This window comes from Lutra lutra, chromosome 18, assembly GCF_902655055.1.
Source record: "Lutra lutra chromosome 18, mLutLut1.2, whole genome shotgun sequence".
Lineage (NCBI taxonomy): Eukaryota > Metazoa > Chordata > Mammalia > Carnivora > Mustelidae > Lutra > Lutra lutra.
The window spans coordinates 504,346-528,381 of record NC_062295.1 but is presented as its reverse complement, the minus strand read 5'-3'; the positions used below and the strand labels follow the sequence as shown (position 1 = coordinate 528,381).

Below are 24,036 nucleotides of genomic sequence, written 5' to 3'. Positions count from 1 at the left end.
CCGGAGGCAGGGGTCCCCGCGTCACCTCCACCTGCCACTTGGGCCAGTTAAATCCAGGGCGCTCACGACAGAAAACGCAACCTGCAGGCCGAGCTGAATTACGTTTACTGTACAAAGAAAGGAAAACCGTCCAAACGAGCCCAAGAATGGTGTGTCAGACAGCAGCAAAGGGTAGTGTTGATAAAGTGAACAAAGGACTGTCCACGTCCTCAAAACAAAGTCTGTGTGGCTGGGTTCAAAGTCCAAAGAAAGGGGTGCCCCCCACACAGGCGAGACAAGATAGGTATGGGCCTCCCTGCCTGACCCACTAAAGCCAGGCCTCACTGGGGACCCCCAGCGCACAGGCCGCGCCCCCATCCTGCCTCCCGGACACGCAGCACAGAAGATTCCCAGAGCCCGGGCGGGCTGTGAGGACGAGGTAGAGCTGAGCACCAGTGTGACCGGTGGCCATGTCGCCAAGCGGGTGGCAGGAGGGAGCCAGGCCTCCTGCTCAGGGCTGGCTGGTGGGGTCTCCAGGAGCGGCTCGGGGTCCACATGCCGGGATCATCCTGGCAGCATATGAAGAGATGTGTCAGACGGGTTTTAGTGACGTGTGACGCCAGGCAAGGAGCAGCTGTGGGCGCACACCCAAGGGCTGGCCGAGGCACTGGCAAGAGCAGAGTCCGGGTGCCCCAGGGTGACGAGCAGGCGGGGCTGGCGTACACGAGCACAGCACCCCGCAGGCCCCACTGTCTTCTGCGTCTTCTCCTCCAAGGGACAGGAGTGTCACGGGAATGGGGGTGCAGAGCCCCTCCCACCCCCTCTGAGAAACACCAGCAGTCCTACTGGGAAACCAAGCCCTCACCCAGCCCTGAGCCCGTCCACGACGCGCAGGACGGTGTCTAGGGGGGCTGGCGGGAGCCCAGGAAGCTGCAGCCATACCTAGCCAACCACTGGGGCCATAGCCGCCACCAGCCATGCTGGGGTGCACCCCAGCCCCCATGCGCTCAAAGGCTGGCGGAGGCAGCCATGGGCCCGAGCACACAGCCTGAGCTTCCATGTGCACCCCCCGCCCACCCCCCCGCCCAGCCCACACACCCCACGTGAAGTGTCTTGTGATGTCCAAGGTTGGAGCCCTGACCAGGACTCCTCTCTACCTCTGCCTCAAACCCCCTCCCTCTCCACATGTCCCAAAGCCTGCCCCGACCCCACCGCCGACAGGGCTCCCCATGCAGCCGAGTGGAGGCCGCCCTGCCTGCGTGTTACAAATGTACAAAAGGTGAACATCTTCCGTATAAAGAAGGAAGGACGGGCGCCAGGCTCCCGGGTCCTCAGGCAGCCCCCTGAGGCTGGGGCCGGGCAGGGCCGCCCCCGGGATGCCTCCAGCCACACCGCACCGTGGGGCCCCGTGGAACCTGTCTGGCTGCGACGACCGGCTGCACTGCGCACACCCCACGCTCCCCGGGAGGCGGCGTGGCCACAGCCCTCCCTGACATGGCGCCCGCCAGACGCGTTCACCAAGCGCGAGCCCTCGCAGAGCGCACCGGACGGCGGCACCCAGCCTGCCCGCTACGAGATCTTGCAGTTGCTCCTGGAGCAGTTCTGGGGCGGGCTCTGGGGCGGGCGGATGGACTTGGAACCTCTTGAGGCTGTTGCCCCTTGCTGCTGCCGTCCTGCCCCGCGGCCAGTGAGTAGGAGCGGCCGTGCATCATGACGGCGTTCATGCCATTGGCCATGGAGAGGACTTGAGGTGGCTCTTGATGGTGACCGGCAGTGGAAGCTTGTCGATGAGGTGCACGTGGGTACAGGACACAATGGCCCGACAGCAGAGTCCTGCAGGCTGAACACTACCTGGGGGTCAGACCGTGGTGGGGAGAAGGGAGGTCAGACGGCAGGGAGTGCAGAGGTCTGCCAAGCCCTCGGGGTTCCCCTGCCCTGCACCCTGGACGCCCAGCATGCCACCCTAGTCGCCAGTGCCCTGGCAGGAGACGGAGGCTTCTGACCACCCTGGCCCTTCCGGCAGCTCAGGTGGGACGGGGCTCAGGCTGAGGGACAGGGAAGCACACCGCCACGACCGTAGGGGTCGGCTCTAGGGGGCAGGCTCCGAAGACACACTCTTTTCACTCTGGGACAGGGCCCACGGCACGGCCTCCCAAGCCCCATGTGCAGATAGGGCATCCTGCACAGTCCCCTCCTGGAACACCAGGAACCCACACAGAGCTGGCTCAGCCGCCCAGGCACTGGGAAAGCCGCATAGGAGACCTGGCGTCCCCTGCGACCCAGGAGGCGGCCCCTGAGCAGGCAGCTGGAGGCCCAGTCTGGTTCCACTTTCTGGCCCGCAGCCCTGACAGCCCCTTACCCTCGGTTGGGCCTCCAGATCTTCTCATGCCATGCCTCATGAGCACGATGCGGGACAGCTCGGTGAAGGACTCGATGACATTGAAATTGCACAGGGGACTGACCTCAAAGAAGGTCATGCCATTCTTCTCTGCGTAGGCGCGCGCCTGCTCCGTTGGCACTTGCCGCTTGAAGGCCAGGTGCAGCCGGTTCCCAACCAGGATCCGGGGAACCCAGGCGCATGCTTGGGGGGGGGGACAGGACTCAGCAGAGGCACGACACAGGATACCCCCCGTTTGGCCCTGTCTCCCAGGCCCCAAAGTGGGCAGGGCCCTCACTGTCTGTTCTGTGGCCATCCAGTGCTATGGGGACACAGAGCTGGGCCCTCCAAGCTTCCTGCTGGGGAGGGTAGCGCGTACACCTGGGAAGGGCGACCCTGAAGGCCCTGTGTGGGCATACACGCCTACCTCATCGATATCCTTGATCCACCGTTCTATGCCGTCAAAGGACCAGCGGTTTGGTGATGTCTACACTAGGAGGATGTCCCTGCAAGGGAGACGCAGGCGTCAAGAGGCAGGGGCTGTCCTGGATGGAAGAGGTCCTGCCTCCAGGCACAGCGTGGGCCCAGTACAGCCAAGCGCCACTCCAGCACCGTGACACTTGTTCCAGCCACCGGCTTTCAAGCCGACCGTGTGGGTCACTTGAGGGAAATCTTGCCGTGAGATCCGCCACGTTCCGAGGCACAGCTGGTATGAGCTCTGCACGCAGAGTCTGGCCCGCTCTGCACCCGTCTCCTCACTGAGGCCAGGCTGTGGGCACGGACAGCCTGCATGTGGGGCCGTGGCAAAGCGGAGTTCCGGGGCTCAGTGCTGCCCCCCCCCCATCTTGGGCACTTGGCTGGGGACAAAAGGGCATTTTTTTCAACTTTTCTGTTCAGACACACTGTAAGCATCAGCCTGTGATCATTTAGAAATCACTCAAGTGGGACAGGCAGTCCACGCAGGTCTACAGGTTGCGGCAGGCAGACGGCAGCTGGGTCCCCGACACGCTATCCCACTGTGTGGCTGGCTCTGGCTGGGGCACCGGGGGGGGGGGGGGGGGCGCTGAGCAGAGGGGGCTCTGTGCTCCAACCCAAGCTTGTGGAGCAGGACGCCAGTTCACTGCAGCAGGCCCCCACCAGCTGAGGCCGGTGATTTGCTACACGGATTGTCCTGTCACATCCCTCAGAGACCCATCAGCCGGAGCTCAGGTTCTGGGCTGTGGGCACCTGCATGGCTCGCCCGGCATGCCTGCCCTAGATGTCTCAGGGACCTATCACAAGCCTCGGAATGGCAACAGCACTGAGCGAGGGCAGCTGCCAGCCCCTGCCTGTCTCTGCCCTCGGGGCGCCATGCCCAAGCGGGCCCAGGAACCCACCCCGTCCCGCCCCAGCAAGGCTCTGTTCAGCCTGTGCCCCCATCCCACACAAGACAGTGCCGCTGAGATCAAAGAAACAAGGTACCCCTCCACCTCAAATGAGCCTTTCCTCTCAAATCTGTCCTCCCAGTTCTGGAAGACAAGTATAGCTCTGAGGTCTTGTAAGCACAGAGGTCAAAATCCCACTCTCTGGCTGGAGAGCCCTCTAGCAGGGCGGCACAGAGCCACCTGCCCACCAGGAGGGACGACCGGGGAGGGACACTCGCTGGGAGGGGAGAGCCTTCAGGGCTGACGGCCACAACCCACATAAAGCCAAGGGCTAAGACACACATCTCGGGGGCACTGGAGTCGAGACTGGACAGGTCCCGAGAGCAGCTGGGTGTGAACCCGGCCGTCTGGGGCGCAGGGAACAAAGCCTCTGCTGGAGGGCATTGAGGGCGCGCCTCTGACCCTCCAACCTGGACCCAGCCCTTCTAGAAATAACCCGAGGAGGTTCCCATCAGAACGGCACCTCCGCGGCCGCCTGGGTGGCTCAGTGGGTTAAAGCCTCTGCCTTCGGCTCGGGTCTGATCCCAGAGTCCCGGGGATGGAGCCCCACGTCGGCTCCCTCGTCAGCAGGCGCCTGCCTCTCCCTCTCCCACTGCCCCTGCTTGTGTTCCCCTCTCCGCCATCTCTCTGTCAAATAAATAAATATTTAAATTAAAAAAAAACAAAACAAAACTGGTGCCTCACATCCCAGACTGCAAAGGAAGTCGAGCTACAGACAGGGCACAGCGATGACCCCCGCAGACCCTGAGAGACACCAACACACGACGATGCACGAGGAAAGCTTCCGTGCACAACCACACGCTGGAAGGGCCGGGCAGTGTCTGTTCTGGCTCCTGCTCCCCTGTGTGAGGCTGAAAGGCTCCCGCAAGCAGACAGAAGCTCCTCCCTCGGGCCCAGGTGTCCGCCATACCCCTCGGCCCCGGAGAATCCCTGGCTGCCCCTCCCAGCTGGCACCAACCTTCAACGACCGCCCCCTTCTGGGGCGGCCCCAGTCTGACAGCTTGGGGTCTGACAGAGGCGATACCCGTGCACACCCGTCATGGGGAGGAAGGACACACAGCGGGTCACACCGTAGGCAGCAGGGACCAAAAAAGATCACGGATGCAGCAGGGAAGGACAGGAGGAGGTGGGGTCAGGCACAGGCAGGGTTCCCGGTGACCAGGATACCCCGCGGGGTTCCAGCGTCGGCCGTGGGCGGCCCGAGGGAGGAGGGGCAAGTAAACTGCCACTAGTTTCTGTCCTTGTCATCAGTGAAACTCCACACGTGCCCAGACTTTCTAAATGAGTGGGTACCCCAGGACATCAACAGAATTCCTCCCCACCCGTCCAGGAATGACCAGTTCCCGTCTCATTCCTGACACGGACAGGGTCCCAGTGCACCCTGCCTGGCCCCCGCCCGGCGCCCCTGCCCCGCAGCGGCCAGCACCCCACGCCAGGCTCATGCGGCAGGACCACTGCTGGCTCAGGTCATTTCTCCCACGAAAAAGTGCCCCCCAGGCCTTGGTCTGGTAAAAATCCCTACAAGTAGGACTGCAGGCCCAGGGGTTGGTGCCCTTGTTCTATGCAAGTTATTTCCACTGACTTAGGAGAGCACACACGTGTGTCGGGGGGCAGAGGGAGAATCTCCAGCAGACTCCCCACTGACTATGGAGCCCAATGTGGGGCTTGATCTCACAACCCTGAGCTCATGACCTGAGCTGAAACCAAGAGTCTGACACAGAACTGACTGAGCCCCCCAGGCACCCCCAGGTCGTTCCTTCTGAGCCACAGCCTGTCCCTCAGAGGAGGCGCGGATCCGGAGTACGAACAGTCTGGTGAGTTTGGACAAATGAACGTACCTGTGCCAGCGGCACCCCGACCCAGGTGCAGAAGGCATCTCCAGGAACGTAACTGCCGGCAACGTGTAACACACTTTGTCTGGTCCAGCTCCAGGGAACAGCCGTGAGGGACAGCCTCTTCTACACTCCACAAGAAGCACTGACAGTGGGAGCAGCTATCAAACAGCACCCACGTGCCAACCTACCTGGGAAGGGACAGGTGGCAAGCCCGTGCCCCCAGCAGCACTCCGTTCACAGTACCTGTGAGCCCTGGACCATTTTCCACAGGAAACCCCTTTTCATGGAAATGAACTGAACCTTCTCTAACCAGACCAGTGCTGATCCAGCTCAGCCCAAAGCCTCGCCGAAACAGAACCTCCCCCTCCCCCAGCTCCCTCCTTGCACTGAGCCCAGGGTACCCCAGTGGGCAGTGCCAGCCTCCCAGGGCCATGAGTGGCCACCTCAGACCCCAGCAACAGCAAACATGGGCCACGGAAGAAAGCACCCATGGCAAGGGCCCCAAGATAGCCGTTGCAGGGCAGGTGACAGCAGTCAGGAGCTGGCCAGGGCCCTCGGGGACCTCCAAGGCCTCTCTCTGGTCTTCAGTGAGGGTAGGAGAGTGAAAAGAAGCTCAAGGAGAGGCCCCAGCTCTCTGGGTACCGTCCACTGCACACCCAGGTAGGGGCCCCCTGCAGACCCCGGCCCCTGTTCACTGCCAGAACCCAGTGGGACGAGAGTACAACAGGCGCTCACGGCCACCACCCACCTCTGGGCCAGAGATCTGCCGTGGGCTCCTCCGGCCCCAGAACCATGAGAACCCCCAGAACCAGCAGAGCCAAAGCAGGACCCGGGCTGATACTCTAGAGAGAACAGATGTGGTAACGCACGATCTGGCAACCGTGCCGGCTCCTGCTTCCTCCTGCGACGCTCAGAAGTGCGAGTCTGTGGTCAGCCCCAGGCTGACACTCAGCTGAGGCCAGGGGCGCAGTACCACACCTGAGGGGGCTGGCCCCAGCTCTTCACTTTCCTTCCGATGACAAAAGTAATGTGTTTATTACAGTAAAACCAACAAATATTCAAATGCGAGAGGAGCACAGCCGAGCTCCCAGAAGTCGCAGGTGCACGACAAGGACCGCCACTGTTCACATCTCGTCTCATGTGTACAAAACCACACGTGCAGTCCTCTCCTTAAGGAGGATGGGCCGGGCACTGTGCTTCTGTGTGCCTCAGCTCTCCCCACACTCGCCTGAAGGGCTGTTCCTGCTACTTTACCTCAGCCCCGGTGCCATTGGGCACACTGACAGGCACCCCAAGCTGCACCCCTGACCCCGAGGTCCTACTGTGCTCCGTCACAGAGGAGCGGCTGCTCCCGGGGGAACTGCCAGTGACACACCTGCCCTGCAGGGCGCCCCCGACACTGGCGGGGGAGACTTTGGACAGGGGACATCACCAAGCCAGCGGTACAGCTCACACTTCTGGGCCAGCTCCCAGGACAGGAGCCCGCAAGCCCAGCCTGGGGCTCTTCCACCCGCTCTGCACGCTGGAGAGACTCCCCCTGGAGAAAGGGATGGGTCGTCTGCTCCTGTCAACACCTACTCAGACTCGGACCAAGTGTCCCTCTGGCTTCCCAGGTCCCATAGAGCAGAAAGAGTGGCACGGGGCGGGGGGGGTGGGGGCGCGCTGGACATTAATCACTGCTCACAAAGCAAAACAGATCCCCATGGGGCTCCCCTCCCAGCCCCAGCCAGAGTGTGTGCGGGGTACCAGGCAGTGCCCTGCAGCCCGCACCCCATATGGCCAGGGGCCCCGGCCTGCCGTGCACAGCAGGTCTGACGTCAGGGGTCTCCTTGACAATTCCAAACCCTGGGGGGGGTCACGGCCTGCCCTGCAGCATAAAGAAGACTGCTCCTGCATCCACACCACTCAAAAATGACACGGCAGTGAGCACCTAGAGATGTGAGCACACAGCCACCTTCCTTTCTCTTCCTAGCCTCGAACCACACACATCCAGCCGGCATGTGAGCATGCTGGAGGGAGCCCAGAGGACACAGAAAGGTGGGGGGTGTCCATGCCTGTGCACACTGCCCAGCCCTGCCCCACTGAGGACCCGCGGCAGCCCCTTCCACGGTGGCTCCAAGGCTCAAGCCCTGCCATCCTAGTCCGTGGTCCAGGCCGGCCCACCCTGGAGCCACCAGGCAGCCCCTCCATCAGCACATCCCAGTCCTGGGACTCAGAGAAGTCACCTCTTCTTCCCATGGAACCGGGTGACTGAGCGGCATGTCCGAGGGTCTTGGCACCCATTCTCTGGTGCCTCCTGCAGCAGGAGCCACAGGAGCCGATGGCCACACAGGGTACCCAGGCTTAGACTTCCAGTAGGGTCTGACAGCACGGCTGCAGGGGGTCACCCCAGGTCACGGCACCACACGGTCGCTAGGCTTACCTGTGCACCCCTCGAGTAGGACCTGAAGATGGTGCAGAACCTGCCTTGGCCGGAAGTGTCCCTGAAACACAGAGGGGTTGGGGGACGCGGCCCGTGGGACCCCAGCATGTCCAGTGTCCTCCCTGCGAGGCACCCACCCCCCAGCCCTTCCACAGCGCACCCTGGCGGACCTCCGTGGGTCTGTGTGTCTCAGAAACTTGCCCTGTGGGGCTGGGCAACCCTACCCTGCGAGAATTCCCGCCTCCCGCGGAGGTTCCGGAAAGCGCTTGCTCTGGAACCCAGTGAAGGGCAAGGGTAGAGGGCCGTGGTCATGGTGGAGATGACGTTTATGGGCCAGAGTCAGACTATGCAGCCCAGACTCCTGGTTTCTGCATCAGAGTCCGTTCCACGGGGACCCAGGGTCTGTGCAAACGGCTGCTCCCATCAACAGGACTCCTGACTCGCCTTGGGCATCATGCAGGGACCCTGGGACGCTGCGGTCCCTGCCCCGGCACCTCACCCCGCAGGGCCTGACTCACCAGAGCTCCAGCTTCACCCGCCGTCCGTCCAGCAGGATGGTGGTAGTCTTGTAGTCTATTCCTGGAAGGAAGCAGAAGGCAGCTGCAGGCAACGCGTGGGGACAGGCCCATGAGCCTGTCCAGGGCCGAGGACCGTGTCCACCCCCCCACCCCGACCCTTCCTGTGGCTTCAGCCCAGCAACCCAAGCGGGCCAACCCGGTGTGGCCCCAAGAGCCTGTGCTGGGTGCTGACAGACGTGGTGCAGAGGGAGGGAGGTTCATCTCCGTGCTGACCTACATCGTGCCGGTCCTGACACCAACTTCCCAGAAGCTCAGCGTGTCTGGGTTCTTGGGTTCACCACAGCCCCCGGGTACTGACAACTGGAGCGAGCCGGGAGCACGAGGAAGGGCCAAGTAATCTCTAAATGCCGTCTCGGGAGCGCTCTCTGCAGAAGCCACACCTACCCTAGCTCCAGGTTTTATTTTTTTTACTCCTTTACGGGATGAGGTCAGTCCACGAGAAGATGGTAGGAGTAGGGACGCTTCGCCGACGTGCAACATCTTCAAGTGGTCTGTGGGCCACCCAGAGACTTCCCACAAGCTGTGTCTTCCCTTCCCTACTCCTAAGCCTTGGAGAAGATCATCAGCTTCCTGGCTTTTTGTAACACTTGCCCCAGGAGGGCTTGAGAATGGGCTTTTGTTTTAGGTTTCTTTTTTATTTTAAGATTTTATGTATTTGAGAGAGTGAGAGCGTCAGCAGAGGGAAGGACAGGCAGAGGGAGACAGAATCCCAAGCAGGCTCTGCACTGACGTGGAGCCCGACGCAGGGCTCGATCTCATGACCCTGAGATCAGGACCTGAGCCGGAGCCAAGAGTCAGACACTCACCTGATGGGGCCATCCAGGCACCCGTGGTTTTTTGTGTGCTTCTTAAAAAACGTTACGTATGTCTGCATGCATCTGAGGGCCAAAGCAGAAGCAGCAGCGCAGGGAGAGGGAGACGTAGACGCCTGCCGAGCAGAGAGCCTGCCGCAGGGCTCTGTCCCACAGTCAGCCCTGAGATCCAGAGTCACGTTCTCCCCTGACCGAACCAGCCAGGCGCCCTCGAAATGGGCATTTTCTTTTTCTTTTTCTTTTTTTTTTAAAGATTTTATTTATTTATTTGACAGAGAGAAATCACAAGTAGGCAGAGAGGCAGGCAGAGAGAGAGAGAGAGAGAGAGAGAGAGGAGGAAGCAGGCTCCCTGCTGAGCAGAGAGCCCGACGCGGGGCTCGAACCCAGGACCCGGGATCATGACCCGAGCCGAAAGCAGCGGCCCAACCCACTGAGCCACCCAGGCGCCCCGAAATGGGCATTTTCAATGCAGGTGCGTTGTGCGCCCCCAGCACCCCCTCGCTGTCCTTCTGCCAACAGCCAGCTGCGCGTGAAAACCCGGCTCCCGCGCGCGAGAGGACACTGACGGCGTGAGAACGGAACCGACAGAGCGGGAGAAAGCGCATCCGATAAAGGACTGCTGTCTGTGACACAGAAAGAAATGCCACAACTCAGCAACAAAAACCACCCAATTAAGAAATGGGCAGAAGACCTGAACAGACATTTCTCCAAAGAGGATACACACACGGCCAATTCGCACGTGGAAAGGTGCTCAACCCCACTCATATTGGGGACCGCCCTGGTGAGAGGCCACCGAGCACCGTTTAGTTATTATAAGAAAAACAAACAGAAAATCACAGGTGCTGGTGGGGAAGGGGGCAGCCACATGGAAAACGGCCCGGTGGCCCCAGGTTGCTGGGGCACAGAGCTGCGGGTCCACAGCCGCACTGCCCGCAGCACCGCTCACAACCGCTGAAAGGTGGGAACAGCTCGTGTGTGCATCAGCAGACCAAGGGTCAGTGGGGTCTGTCTGTGCACTGGACTATCAGCCTGAACGGGGTGGACCCGCCAGCGCAGGCTCCACGGGGGGTGGGGGCACCCTCGAGGGCAGTCAGACAAGCCTGTCGCAGGGAGACAAACTTGGCGGTCTTCCCCTTGCCCAGGCCCCTCCCGCAGTCAGATCCCCTCCACCAGGGGCGGGGGCTGGTGGGGCGTCGGCAGTTCCTAGGCACAAGCTTTGGTTTGGGAAAATGGAAAAGCCCTGTGGACGGACAGTGGTCGTGGTCCCACGGCAGCGGGAACACACTGCGCGCTATTTAGAGCTGTGCAAAACCTCCAAAGAGGGAGAATCTTCCATGGCCCCACGAGGCCTCCCCTACATTCTGTGGCCATCCTAGACACAAAAACCAGAGGCAAAAGCCTGAGCTTCCGCCTCACACTTGCCCTAATTTCAGATGGCGAGGAGCTCGCCTCGGGGTCTGCAGATCGGGTCTGCCCTACCCTCGGACGTGGCAGGGCGCCATACCCCCCAAGCCCTGCGAGGAGCGGCCCCCATGGACGGCTAAGCTGCCCGTGCAAGGGGACTGAGGACAGCGGACAGCGGGGCCCAGCCGCGGGCCGAGAGCCCTGACAGGGCGGAGAGCCCCAAGCGGACAGGTTCACGGGGGCACCAAAATGTCAGATACCCTCATGCCCACCCTGCCCCTCATCCCCACCCCCAGATCCACACAAACACGTACAGGGCACTTCATAAAGTCCCCCCATGCACACTCTCCCTCTTTCTCAAATAAATAAAATCTTTTGGTTTTTTTTTCCCTTAAAGATCTCATTTATTTATGACAGAGAGAGACAGCAAGAAAGGGAACAGAAGCGGGGGGAGCAGGAGAGGGAGTAGCAGGCTCCCCGCCAAGCGGAGAGCCCGACACAGGGCTCGATCCAGGATGCTGGGACCATGACCTGAGCCAAAGGCAGATGCCCAATGACTGAGCCACCCAGGCATCCCTCAAATAAATAAAATCTAAAAAAAAAAAAAAAAAAGGATTCTTTCTGTTCCAGCTGATCCCTGACTGCAGCCCAAGAGAGACCTCAAGAGGACCCAGCTGAGCTGTGATGGGTTTCTGACCCACAGAAACTGCTGGGAAGTGGGTGCTGCTTTAAGCCCCTCATCTTGCGGTAATTTCTTAGTCGGCTTGGGGCCCTGTGCCAGAGTGCCATCATCCGGGTGGTTTACACACAACAGAGACGGACTTCTCATGCTCCAGGGGCTGGAAGCTGGAGACAAGGCGCCAGGAGAGCCCGCATCCAGGGAGGGCCTCCGTCCTGGGTCACCAACAGGAGGAGGGGCCAGGGGCTCTCTGGGTCTCTCTGACGAGGGCACTGACCCCATTCCCAAGGCCCCACCCTTGTGACTCAGTCCCTTCCCAAAGGCCCCACCCCTGACCATCACCTGGGGGAGTTAGGTGTGAAGACAGGAACCCTGGCGGACACCAACACTCAGTCCAAAGCAAGAACAAAGACCGGCGGGGTCTACCAGAAGCGCAAACACGCACTCCTCTGACCAGCTACCCAAAATCTACCCAAACCAGAACAACACGGACAGCTTCCCAGGACGGTGTGCTGGGCAGAATGTCCTGCAGATGTCCTCCCTCTAATCCCTGGAACCTGTGGCAACGTATCCTGCAAGGGGAAGGGACCTTGCAGGTGTGACTGGGGGATGCGCCTTGAGACGGAAAGGGTCCTGGGTTATCCGGGCGGGCCCGAGGTCATCAGCAGTCCTTAAAGATGGGGACTCTTGGGGCGCCTGGGTGGCTCAGTGGTTAAAGCCTCTGCCTTCGGCTCAGGTCATGATCTCAGGGTCCTGGGATTGAGTCCCGCATCGGGCTCTCTGCTCAGCGGGGAGCCTGCTTCCTCCTCTCTGCCTGCCTCTCTGCCTACTTGTGATCTGTCTCTGTCAAAGAAATAAACAAAATTTTTAAAAAAATAAAAAAAAAAAGATGGGGACTCTTTGCTAGCTGAGTCAGAGAGGAGGCGGGAAGAGAAGAGACTCAAAGCCCAAAAGGGCCTGACCTGGCTTTGAAGACAGAGAAAAGGGAAGGTGAGTGAGGCATGTGGGTGGGCATGTGGGGCAGCCCTGGTCCACAGCCAGCACAGACATGGGGGTGGGGATGGACCGCCAAGGCCATGAGCAAGGAAACAGACCTCCCTGAGAGCCTGCCGAAAGGAGCGCCGGCCGCCAGAGCGCAGGCCGTACGGTGATGTGTTACGGCAGGAACAGGCACGGAGGGGCTGTAGGAGAGCCGCGGGAGGGCATCTGCTGTTAGCAGACGGGGCACAAGGTAAAGCCCGCCCACTGGGGACGGCAGAGCAACGGGCGCTGTCCTAAAGAAACAGCATAAGAGCAGAGTGAACAACTCTCTCCCGCCCTGGCCTTGGGACAGTCCATAAACCGTCCAGTGGTGACCACTAAAGCTGGCCAGACCCTGCACCTCGGCAGCCCCACTCCTCAGGGTGTCCCTGAGAAACGCACACACACAGGCAACAGAAACAAGTATGAGAATTTTCATAGGAACGTTATTCAGAAAAAACCCAAACAGGAAAATGTCCCAAAAGTCTCTGTGCAGAAGAACAGTAAGTACACCGCAGTCCGCACAGAGGGCGCGCAGGACGCAGCGACAAGCTCACCACCACACTGCTGTGTCTCACGGAAAACGGAGCATGTGTGACTCCACTTCCAGGAACACGGAGAAACACCAACTGGTCTGGAACAGAAACATGGGCGGCTGCCAGTCTGGGAGCACACAGGCTGGTCTGCAGGGAGCACGGGGCCAGAGGGTGGTGATGCTTTCTCAGGTATGCACACCCATCCAAACTCTCAGAACAGCAAGTGTGAACTGGACCAGGGCCTGGGCACACAAATTACACCATGAGGGCTGACTAAAAATAACCCAAGGCAGGGGCGCCTGTCGGGGGTCGGCCGTGAAGCACCTGCCTTCAGCTGAGGTCATGATCTCAGGGTCCTGGGATAGAGCCCCGCATCGGTCTCTGCACTGAGCAGGAAGCATGCTTCTCCCTTTCCCTTTGCCCCTCCCCCTGCTAGTGCCTTCTCTCTTTCAAATAATGAATCTTTTTTAAAAAACAAAAAAGGCTGACAACATCAAACCCTGGCCGAGACCTAAAGCAACTGGACCGCACGCATGTTGCTGGTGGGCGTCCAGAGTGACGGTGGACAGCAGCGCACAGCTGGCCAACTTCCCGTGAACTAAGCACGCACACACTTGTGAATTAGCAATGGGTTTCATGCCACTAAATCACACACTTATGTCAGCACAGTTAACATATTCACCACCACACTAAACTTTTTCAAGTTTTATTTATTTAAGTCATTTCCACACCCAATGAGTTTGGGGCACAAACTCATGATCCAGAGATCAAGAGTCACACGTACCTCGGAATGAGCCGGCCAGGGGCCCCCACAAAAATAAAAATTTTTAAAAACTATACAGATTTCAGGCATCTGGGTGGCTCAGTCATTAAGCATCTGCCTTCAGCTCAGGTCATGATCCTGGGGTCCTGGGATCGAGCCCCGCATCGGGCTCCATGCTCAGAGGGAAGCCTGCTTCTCCCTCTCCCACTCCCCCTGCGTGTGTTCCCTCTCTCACTGTGTCTCTCTCTGTCAAATAAATAAAATTGTAAAAACAAAAACGAAACAAACTGTACAGATCTGTACAAGAACGTTCATACCAGCGTTCTTCATAGCAGCCCAAATCAGGGAAGGACAAGGGACCAGAACCATGCGGACAGGGGTACAGGAGTGCAAGGGAACGCTTCTCGGGAGCAGGACAGACGGCTACGTGTGTGCCCCACGTGAGTGAGTCTCGCACCATCCCAGAGAGTGACACAAACCAACAGCGCTCACGACTCAATTTACAGGAGGTTCTGGAGAGGCAAAAGCAACCTTACAGGGACCCGAAGCAGGCCGGGGGCTGGGGCTGGGGGCTACACTTCCAGGAGCCACGAGAGAACTGTCAGGGGCAACTGGAAACAGTCCATACCCTGATTAAGGCAATGGATATACAGGTACGTGCCTGTTAGAGCTCCCTGAACTCTGTACTCAAGATGGGGCCGCTTCATTGCATGTAAATTGTATCTCAATAAAACTTATTTTAAAAAAGGAAACCCGCAGGACATCGACCTGCACGGAGTTTAGGTCAATAGGTCTTCTGACCACGGGGTTCTGCACAGACAGGAGCTGTTCACGAACACCCGTCCCCTAGCATGCGGAGAACACAGACGTGGTGGGAACTGGGACACGCCATGAGCTCCCGTCCTCCTCCAGGCCCCAGGCTGCCCCCACAGCCCACATATGTCTGTCGCTGGGAAAGGAGGGGGGGGCGCCTGATGAAGGACGGAAAAGGAAGCAGAAGTTACCTAATGAATTTCAAAATGCCTTTCTACATACACTCCACGCTGGGTTTCAGAAGCTCTAGGGCAGTTTGTGGACGGGTTTCCTAATAAACCAGACCAGACCGGACCAGGGCAGAAGCCTTCATGAAGAGCAAGCATACTCTGCGAACAAAACTTGGTGCAATTCAGAACACTTAACATTAAAAAACAAACGAACACTCAAAAATTACCCATAACCCCAAAAGTCAGAGATAGTCACCGTTACTGTTTTCGTGTGGCTCCCGGTTCTCTCGTTTCACACACACACGTACATGATGTCATTAGACTCTGGCGGCCTAACAAGGCATCAGAGCTCTCCTCATGCCCTCGGATACTCACTATTCCCAAACCACCACCTTTAAAAGCTCTATATGTGGATATACCATATTTCCTCTCTGGACCCTTGAGGATTTCAGACTTTTCATTTCTATGCTTATAAAAGAAAAGAAAAGAAAAAAAAGAAAAAGCACCTTGATTGTTTTTAGCGGTGTCCCCTGTCCTTCTGCAGGAAAGACAACTACCGACTCTCGAAGGCTCAGGAGAGCACAGCTGGCAGACCTGCCGCAGCACTGCCCACTCCGGGCACACTCTCCATGCCGTGCGCCACCAAATTTACTCTGTCACGCACTGACAGGTGACCCTTCATCCCCCGAGTTCAATGTCTTTCCGTCTACTTTTCAGGAGAACCCCCCCCTCGGAGGACTCTGTGTGCCCAACTGTCTTCAAACGAGGAAAATCCTCCTAAAAAGGCTACAACCACCAAGGTGTCCTCACTTACCCAGGAATCTGGTCACTGCTGGACCCAAATCAAATCATGGCCAGCCCCACTGACCAAGATAGCTGCGAGTGTGACGGTCCCCAGGACCTCTGGCTCCCACAGGACACCCAGCTCAGACCACGCAGCAGCCTTTGCAGCTGACCCAGGACCTGGCACCTGTGCTCGGGGACATACGTCCTCCTTGTCCAAGCCATATCCATAAGAAAACCAGACGCAGCTCCTGACATCTTCCTGCCAACATCAACCCAAAAATGACCAGACCACCCCATGAGAGGTCCCCATGTCCCTGCAGCCACTCAAGGCCATGCACAGTGTTGCAAGTCTGGACAACGTCACTTAGCCCACTAGCCATCCTCACAGACCTGCTTACTAGGCACTCACCTGACCTCAGCTGCCCGGGAAGGGGCAGACGGGCAAAGACTCAGCTCACGACCCCAGAAACTACTAGATGGAGTGCAGGCCCATCTCGATCACAGCACCGCTGCCCATCTGGGAACCGCAGCACTCTGCTCAGCCCCGCCCACACGGCGTCCTGGGCTCACAGACGTGTGTATCACCGGCCAGGATCTCTTCCAGGGGCCACGTGGACTCACCTGCCCAGAAATCTGGCAGCTGGACGTCTGCACCGTGACACTTCTCAAAATCCGTCCAGTCCCTACCTGCTCCCAGGGCTCTCTGTTCTTGCTCCGAGACGCCAGCCTCCGACACTCTCCGCACCCTTTCTTGGTGAGACCCCTCTCGACCTTCCCTCCCTCTTCGCCATCCTGCAGCCCTGCCTGTCTGAGCAGTGCCCACCCAACCCGCACAGATCCCAGTGCCCTACGAATTCCAGCCAAAGGGCCAGACCCCTCTGCTCCACAAACACCCAGCACCTTGAAGGGCCAAAGCTCGTCTGGTGTCCTTGGGTCCCTGCCACACCCACTGCTGCCAGGTTTACCTGGCCACCTCTGCCCCCGGCCCTCCCCCACCCTCCAGAGGACGCACGCCCAGAGTCAACAAGGCACTCGACACTCCAGTCTTGGCATGATGTGAGACAGCCGGTCATTGCTGGGCCTACAGGAGCACAACCATGAGAAGCAAACCTCCTTACACCTCATGCTCCCTTGTATTTACTCTCATTCCCAAAGGATTTAAGGGTCCCATGTCCCCCCATCCAAAGGGTGACCCCATACACCCAGTCTTCCCAGTCTCCCACTCCCAGTCTCCTTGCCCTGCATGCCCAGGGCACCAAACCCAGCCCGTGGGCCACCTTGCTCCAAGCCTGGGCGCTGGACACAGACACCTTACCCGACTTTCTCCAAATGGCAGACGGCAATACCCTGAGCCGTGTGGCCCCAGACCCCGTGACACCCCCACCAGTGCCGCCCACTGCCTAGGCCTGCTCCAACTCCATCCTCTGCCTTCTCCTCCCCCTCCTCACTGGCCGCAGGCCCCAGACCAGGGACAGGTCAGATACAACGGGAGGTGAAGTACGCGATGCCCCCTGCCCACCTACTTCCTTGGGCCCCTGCTGGGGTCTCCTTCCTGAAACACACTTCTGTTTACTTCATCCAGCGAGCCACACTCTTGCGAATGGGACCGTGACACAGCACAGCCCTGTTAGAGAGGCCACTTGGCGCGGCCCTATGCCGGCCACTGAGGCCTCTGTTCTCTGCCCGCCCGAGCTTATGGAGCCTGCTCAAGCTTCAGACGCTGTAACCGCCTACTCTAGGACAACTTGGGCAGGGCCATGCCACCTCAAACAGCCAACCAGCCTAAGGAGCTTCATCTGAAGCAGGCATAGAAGTCTGCATCTCCCCGCCTGCCTCCCGGTCAGATTGGGGGAGGCCGATCTTTACGCCACACACACAGCAGGTGAACACCCTGGCCAATGGGGCTCTAGGAATCCAGCCCCGCGCGGACAGTTGTATACGTGGCACTCTGTGGCCTTCGCAAAACTTCTCTGGAAACTCGGGGTTGGCTGCCCGGGTCAGCAGCTGACCCTGGGAGCTGTCTGGGCTCTGCTCTGCTGGTCGCGGCCAGGAGGGAGCCAGGCAGGGCTGGAGCAGCTCAGTGGAGGGAGAACAAATGGGCCTCGGTGACTGTCCCAGGCCCCAGAGCAGAGGGAGGAGGCAGCCCCAGGACTGGGGAGGGTCTGTGGTGAGAAGTGGGTCACCCCTGCCAATCAGCACCAGGTGCCCAGTGGCCAGACTCTGACGGACAAAGCCTGGAGAGAGGCGTCGACCAGGAACTCAGTGACCAGCTGCCAAGGCCCAGGGGAAGGGGTCCTGCAACCAGTGTCTGGGGAGACGATGGGCGTCGGGCCGTGTGCTGCCCACAGCAGCTGCACTCTCAGCTCATCCGAGCCTCGGCTCCTCATGTGCCAAACGCGGCACTGACAGTGCCTCCGTCACGGAATGGCAGAGGACTAGAGGACGGCAAGAGCACTGGGGGAGCCCAGTACCGTGACCCTGCCGGGCTCACGTCGTACTCTAGGCCGGTATCCCTCTTTGGAACCTGGCATCTGACAGAAGAAAGACAGAGTCCCAGGAAATCGTCCAGAAAAATGGCCAGAGTCCAAAGACAAGCACCAACCACACACAGAGGAAGAAAAGGGACGACAAAGGGTTGTCCAGTGACCCAGCGACCAACACCAGGTTTCTGCCAACACAGTGACGCTGCACACAGGCTGCTCGCTCCTCTGGGACACACACCCGTTACTACCTCGGGGGCGCACACCTCACGCCAACACTGGGGACAAAAAAGCAGGCGAGACGCCACAGGCGTACTGTCCGGACGCCGTCCTGACTCAGGAAAACAGCTCAGTGGGGCATCTAGAGAGGCAGTTTCTCCTTGGGTTGGCACTGAGGATAGAAACCAACTTCCAGCTGGCCAGAACCGTCCCGTGAAAAACCACGGGGGGACATGGTGACCAACGGCCCAGCCATCGGGTTGCTGAAGTGGGCTGAAGCCACGCTCTGGACCGGTCCCACGCGGGCACGGCAGGCGCTGTTTGGTCCTACAAACATCAACAGCCAGCAGGCCCCAGACACTCACAGAGACATCCTGCTCGCCTGGTTTTGTCCATACCTGTCACAAACACCACACTCCTCCTACCTTCCCCACCCCTCAGACGCTGGGCTCAGAGTACACTCAGCAGCTCCCACCCACATGGACCCCAGAAGAGCAGATAGGGAGAAATGGACTCGCGTTCACTCTGGAGTCTTCTGGGACGCAGGCCTATCAACCACGGCATATTCTCCTCAACGTGAAGGTCTGTGGGAACCAAGGTGCTCAGCGTGTCACTGCCTTAAATGTTCACTACCCCCAAAAAAGTGGGAACAGGCCTGTGCACCGTAGCAGGACACTTCCTGGGCTCCTGGGACTATCCAGGAGTACCCAGCATGCTGCCTTGGGGCCAGCACAGACACACTGCCCACCACCCCAGGGCGGGTGACCTAGGGATGCCCTCCGGGGTACCAGCTCCTCACAAAGCACGGGCACCTCCTTGCTGCCAGCTTTCACAACCAGGACTCCCCGACACCCCCATGGATGGCCCAGGCGGAACCTCCGTGCACAGTGTCCTGGTCCCCAGGAGAGCAGGGGCCTCCTCTGAACCACTGCCGTGTATCCCGAAAAGAGAAAACTCAAACCTCCCAAAAGGAAGGCTTCCAGATCTACAGAGACCTGTGAACACAGCGCACACTAGTGTTACCAGACACCCAGGGCCTGCTGCAGGCTCCCCCGGGTGTGGGCACACTGTCACAAGCGGCTGTCACTGCTCCGGTGTTGGGCAGAGAAAAGGCCGTTCAATGACTCGTGTGTTTGCAGAGCAGGGAAGACGATGCGTGCCAACGGACCTGTCTAAAGAACGAGCTAGACGAGCCTCGGCCACAGGTGAGTAAGCAGGCCGGCCCGAGGAGAAGAGTTCGATTGCATGTCCTTCCCCAAGTGGGGATTTCCCTGCCGAGGGTCATCTGCTCCTGTGAGACCCCTGGAAGGCCAGGCAGAAAACAAGCCCGGAAACGTGCTGAGGGCTTGTCACAACGAAGAGGAAGGAGAACTGTAAGTATATCCTTCGTCAGAGAATCAGAAATTTACAACTCACGCGATGGGGAATCCTGAGAACCAGCTGCCCCAGAGCTTCCAAAGCCCTCAAGACTCTCCCTCAGGAAGCCTCCAGAGGGACAGAAGCAAGTGCTCACACAGCTGCCGGCTTCCCCCGGTAGAGAGCCCTGGCCGCTGGGTCAGCGAGCTCATCCCCGACCATACGCACATGCCGCGCACATCTTAACCTCAAGGAGCCTAGACCCAGGGTGGCACTCTGCCCTTTCCGCTCGATGCCGGGGTGATGACAGGGACCCGTGAGTGCACCTCCACTCACCACCTCTGGCAGATGGCCATCGCGCTGGACCAGCTCACTGTGACTGACAGCTCCGCTGCCTCAGGCAGGTCACCACTTAGTGAGTTTTCCTCACTACCGGCCCCAGCTCAGTCAATGTGTCACAGGAACCGTGGCAAACATCACCACCCAAGAGAAAGCACAGGGGGTCGGCCCCATCTCTCCAGGGGCTCTGTGTTCCCTGAGAGTTCGCTGCACCCCACTGGCCCACCTGACCCTCAGAAGCGCGTAGCAACGTTCCAGGAAACCACCGCTGCCCCAGACAAGGTCTGGCCTGCCCAGGCTCTTCTAAACCCATGCCACCAGCCACCCAGGACGAGGGCTCCAGGAAGCGATGCCAGCACTGGAAAAGCAGCTCAATCACTCACTGTCTGAGGCAGGATACACACCTCTGACCGTCACTGCCCAGCATCCACTGAGGTGGCAGTAACGGATGAAGGGGCCTGTTGAGGACGCAGTGGAGGCTCCCCCTCCCCTAAAAATCCTGCCCCCCCCCACTTCTTGCCGTCTCCTCTAAGGTGGGGCTGAGAGCTCAGGGCTCAGGAGGCGGCCCGTGTAAATCCAGCACAGCTGCCTACGGCCGAAGCTGCTCCAGCAGGAAGGGCGTCTCGCCAGTGCAGGTGACCAACAACCTGGACCAGCCCTAAAATGAAAGGGTCGGAGAAGCCCGTCCACACAGTCAGCTGCCTTTAATAAGCAACAACTCAGCCAACTGCAGATGCTGGGAGCAGTCAGACAGGACTGACAAGAATCCAAGAAACAAAGTAACAAAGAGTGTGGGGAACAAAGGCCCGAAGAAGTAAAATTAGATGAAGGTCCCTGCGAACACTGAGCTGCTGTCATGCTCTCTGCAGATTTCCTGGACCCCCTCGAAGCACCCTCCACGCGGCGGGACACAGGGCCCCATCACAGGGCAGTACTGACCACACTGATTCCCGCGCACCCCAGCTGTTATTTTAAGGGAAAGATGTAAAGTGGCGAGCTGAGCGCCGGGACTGCATTAGCTGCGGCTTTAACGATACCACGAACGGAAGGGTGGGCGTCTCCTTCCACCGAGCACCGGGTCACGTCCCGAGGGACAGCCTGGCTCGGAGGAACCCCGTCTGCGCCCAGACACCACGGGGTCACGGGAAAGCCCCGGCCACACCTGGCACACCTGTCCCAGCTTCTCCACTCGGCCTGCCCCTAATGCCGGCCGTCCGCGCTGGGGCCGCCACCGCTGGACGCTGGCCCTCGGGGACATCCTCCCCGGGCTCCGCAACACCCCCACTCTCACGCACCCTCCGGGGCTGGGATGGCGGGTGCCCACGCGGCGCTGCGTTGCTGGACCCCGGGGCCCACTGTGGAGCCGATCGTCTCGGTAAAGGCCCCCGGCTGACCCGGCCCGGGCACGCGGACTGCGAGCTCGGGGCCCAGCCGCCCCGCCCCGCCCCGGGCTCCGGCCCCCGCCGGACAACCCCGGCTGGGGGGCACGCGCCCCGCAGACGCGCGCCGGCGGCAGGGAGGGCGGCGACCCCGCGCCGCGGCCTTACCGTTGCTGTAGGCGTACGGGGACTCGGCCGCGCCGTCCTGCAGGCTCTCCAGGATCTCGCCCTTGCCCACGTCGCTGTCGCCCACCAGCAGGAACTTGAGCAGGTAGTCGTAGCTCTTGACCGGGCTGCCCTGCGTCCCCATCCTCTCATGCGCGCGCGGGCCGCGCCCGCATGCCCGCCGCGCCGGCCGCGGGAGCAGGGCGGGGAGGAGGCCTCGGATCGACCTGCGGGGCCGGGGCGCGCGTGAGCGGGGTCGGCCGGCGAGGCCCGGGCCGGCGGCGAGGGCCAGGCCCCGCCCGCGCCGCCCTCCAGCCCGCGCCGCCCGCCCCCGCCGCCGCCACTGCCCGCCGCCGCCGCCAGCCTCACCTCAGCACCGCTGCCGCCGCCCCGCCGCTTCCCGCACGGCGCCGCGCAGCCCCGCCGCCCCGCCCCCGGCCCGAACGCCGCCATTGGCTGCCCCCCGGCCGCGCAGGCCCATTGGTCCGTGCACACGTCCGTCACGACCGTCCGCCCCCCCCCTCGCCGTTTCCCACACTCCACCGTTAAGCCCCCGGTCGCCCCGCCTCCATGCCGTCGCCATTGGTCGCCCGCCGCCGCTTTCCCGTGGCCATTGGTCCGTATGCCCGTCCGTCACGACTGCCCGCCCCCACCACGCCCCACTCCGCTTTGGTTGGGAGGAGATTTTGGCCGCCTCGCCTAGTCGCCGTAGCCATTGGCCACTCGCCTCCGGGCTTCCCGGAGCCGCTGGTCCGCCGGCACGTCCGCCAGCACCTCTGCCATCCCCGGCGCTCCCCGCATGGCACCCAGAGTCACAAGCAACCCTGCCCTCTGACCCCCGCAACAGCTCGGCCCTTGCCCGCCCGCTCCCCGTCGCCATTGGCCACCGCTGCCGATCCTCCCGGAGCCACTGGTCCGCCGACACGTCGATCATGGCCCCTCTAAGCCCGCCCCTCTCCCCGTGTTTCCCGCCCCTCTCCCCACACGCTCACCAATCAGGAGCTTGGGACTTCGGGTTGTTTGCATACGCCCCCTTCCCGCGGGCGGGAGCGGGTGGTGGCTGTGCCCGGCCTCACTGTCCCGCCAGGGAGGTGACGCGGCTGGGTCCCGGAGGACGAAGGCCCCTAGCAAGCAGCTGCCGCTGCTCCCGCAGAGACCCCCGCGAGGGTGGCGAGGCGCCTGGAACTGCGCTCTCTGGAGCCGCCCTCCCCGCGGTGGGGCGGGGACCGGGCGTGGCGGGCTGGGGCCGGCCAATCCGCGCTCGGAGAGGCCCGGGGCGGGACTTCCGCTCCCGGCGGGGGCGGGGCCGCCGGCGCGATGCTCGGAGCGGTCCCGGGAGCGAGAGTCCGAGCGAGCGCGGGCAGCCGCCCGGCCCGGGACCCTAGCTTGCGGCGCGTGGTCGCCAAGGCCCACCGTGCTCGGTGTCGGCGGCGCTCGGGACGGAGGGCTGCACGGCTCTTCCCCCAGGGGCTCGTGGCAGCGGCCCGTGGTCCCCCTGGTCAGGGCAGGCGGGGCGGGGGTCCCGGGAGCGGCGGCTCCGCGGTGGTTCCCAGGAGGAATGGACGGTCGTTCGTGGCGGGCAGCGATGCGTGAAGAGCCGCGCACACGGCCGAGGGCGCCCTCGGCCCCTCCGGACGGCGACTCCTCCGTGCGGCTGGCAGCACCGGCCGCCCGCGGGGAGCAGCCCTGCCGGAGCCCGCGCGTAGCCTGGTCCGCCGGGTGCGAGCTCCGGGACGGGGCGCCTGCACCCGCCGGCTCGCGCTCGCACGGACGCGGGAAGCCGCCGCGCACGCCGCCGCGCGCTGGGCCCGGGCCGGGTCTCGGTGTCCACGCTCCCGCAGGGATCCGCTCGTGTTCGCGGGGGTTCAGGTCCCGAGCAACGCGGGGCGCGTCGGAGAGGTCCGGAGGGGCGCTCTCCGCACGCACCGGCGGACTTTCTCCCGTTCGCGTCTGTCCGACGAGGACGTGCGAACGTAGGACGCCCGGTAACGAGCGACTGGGGGGGTTCGGGGTGAGAATGCCGGCCGGCGCGGGCGCTCGGCTGCGGGGGAGACGGGGCTCTCGTCCCGCACACTCTCTGACCCGAGTCGTCCCGGCATCACCCTTCACCGCGGCGAGAGGTCAAAGACCGGTGGGCGAACGCACAGTGGGCGCGGTCCCGCAAAAAGGAAGACGTGCTGGTCCGCGCCACGTTCCACTTGGGTGAAGCCCCCAGAACAGGCAAATCCATAAAGCAAATTAGTGGTTGCAGGGCCCCGGGGAAGGCGGACATGGTCAGTGACTGCGTATTTGACACGGGTTTCTTTCTGGGGTGATGCGAAGTGGTGACGGTCATACTGATCGGGAAAGTTACTAAAAATGATCGACTCGGCAGCTCTCTCTGCTCTGCCCACGGTTCTGTCCCCAAGCTACGATAAAAACACTTTCTTTTCACCATAAAACAAAAATCACTGAACTGTGTACACAAAATGGGTGAATTTTATAATACGTAAAATATGCC

The 24,036-nt window shown here is 61.1% G+C and overlaps 2 protein-coding genes across 2 annotated transcripts; one reads left to right on the top strand and one right to left on the bottom strand.

Annotated features, from left to right (window-relative positions):
• Window positions 1–85: 85 nt before the first annotated feature.
• On the bottom strand, window positions 86–22,245 carry RAB40C (RAB40C, member RAS oncogene family). Its single transcript, XM_053447820.1, is given in 12 exon segments — window positions 86–1,632; window positions 1,635–1,720; window positions 1,723–1,826; window positions 2,339–2,366; window positions 2,369–2,548; window positions 2,551–2,560; window positions 2,784–2,862; window positions 8,021–8,098; window positions 8,556–8,616; window positions 21,540–21,763; window positions 21,906–22,002; window positions 22,005–22,245. Coding segments are annotated over 12 exon segments (1,146 nt in total). The 5' UTR covers window positions 22,120–22,245; the 3' UTR covers window positions 86–1,548.
• Window positions 22,159–24,003, top strand: LOC125091103 (translation initiation factor IF-2-like). Its single transcript, XM_047714542.1, has 3 exons — window positions 22,159–22,208; window positions 22,536–23,245; window positions 23,290–24,003. The coding sequence occupies exons 1-3, from the start codon at window positions 22,159–22,161 to the stop codon at window positions 23,511–23,513; spliced, it is 984 nt and encodes a 327-aa protein (XP_047570498.1). The 3' UTR covers window positions 23,514–24,003.
• Window positions 24,004–24,036: the final 33 nt, after the last annotated feature.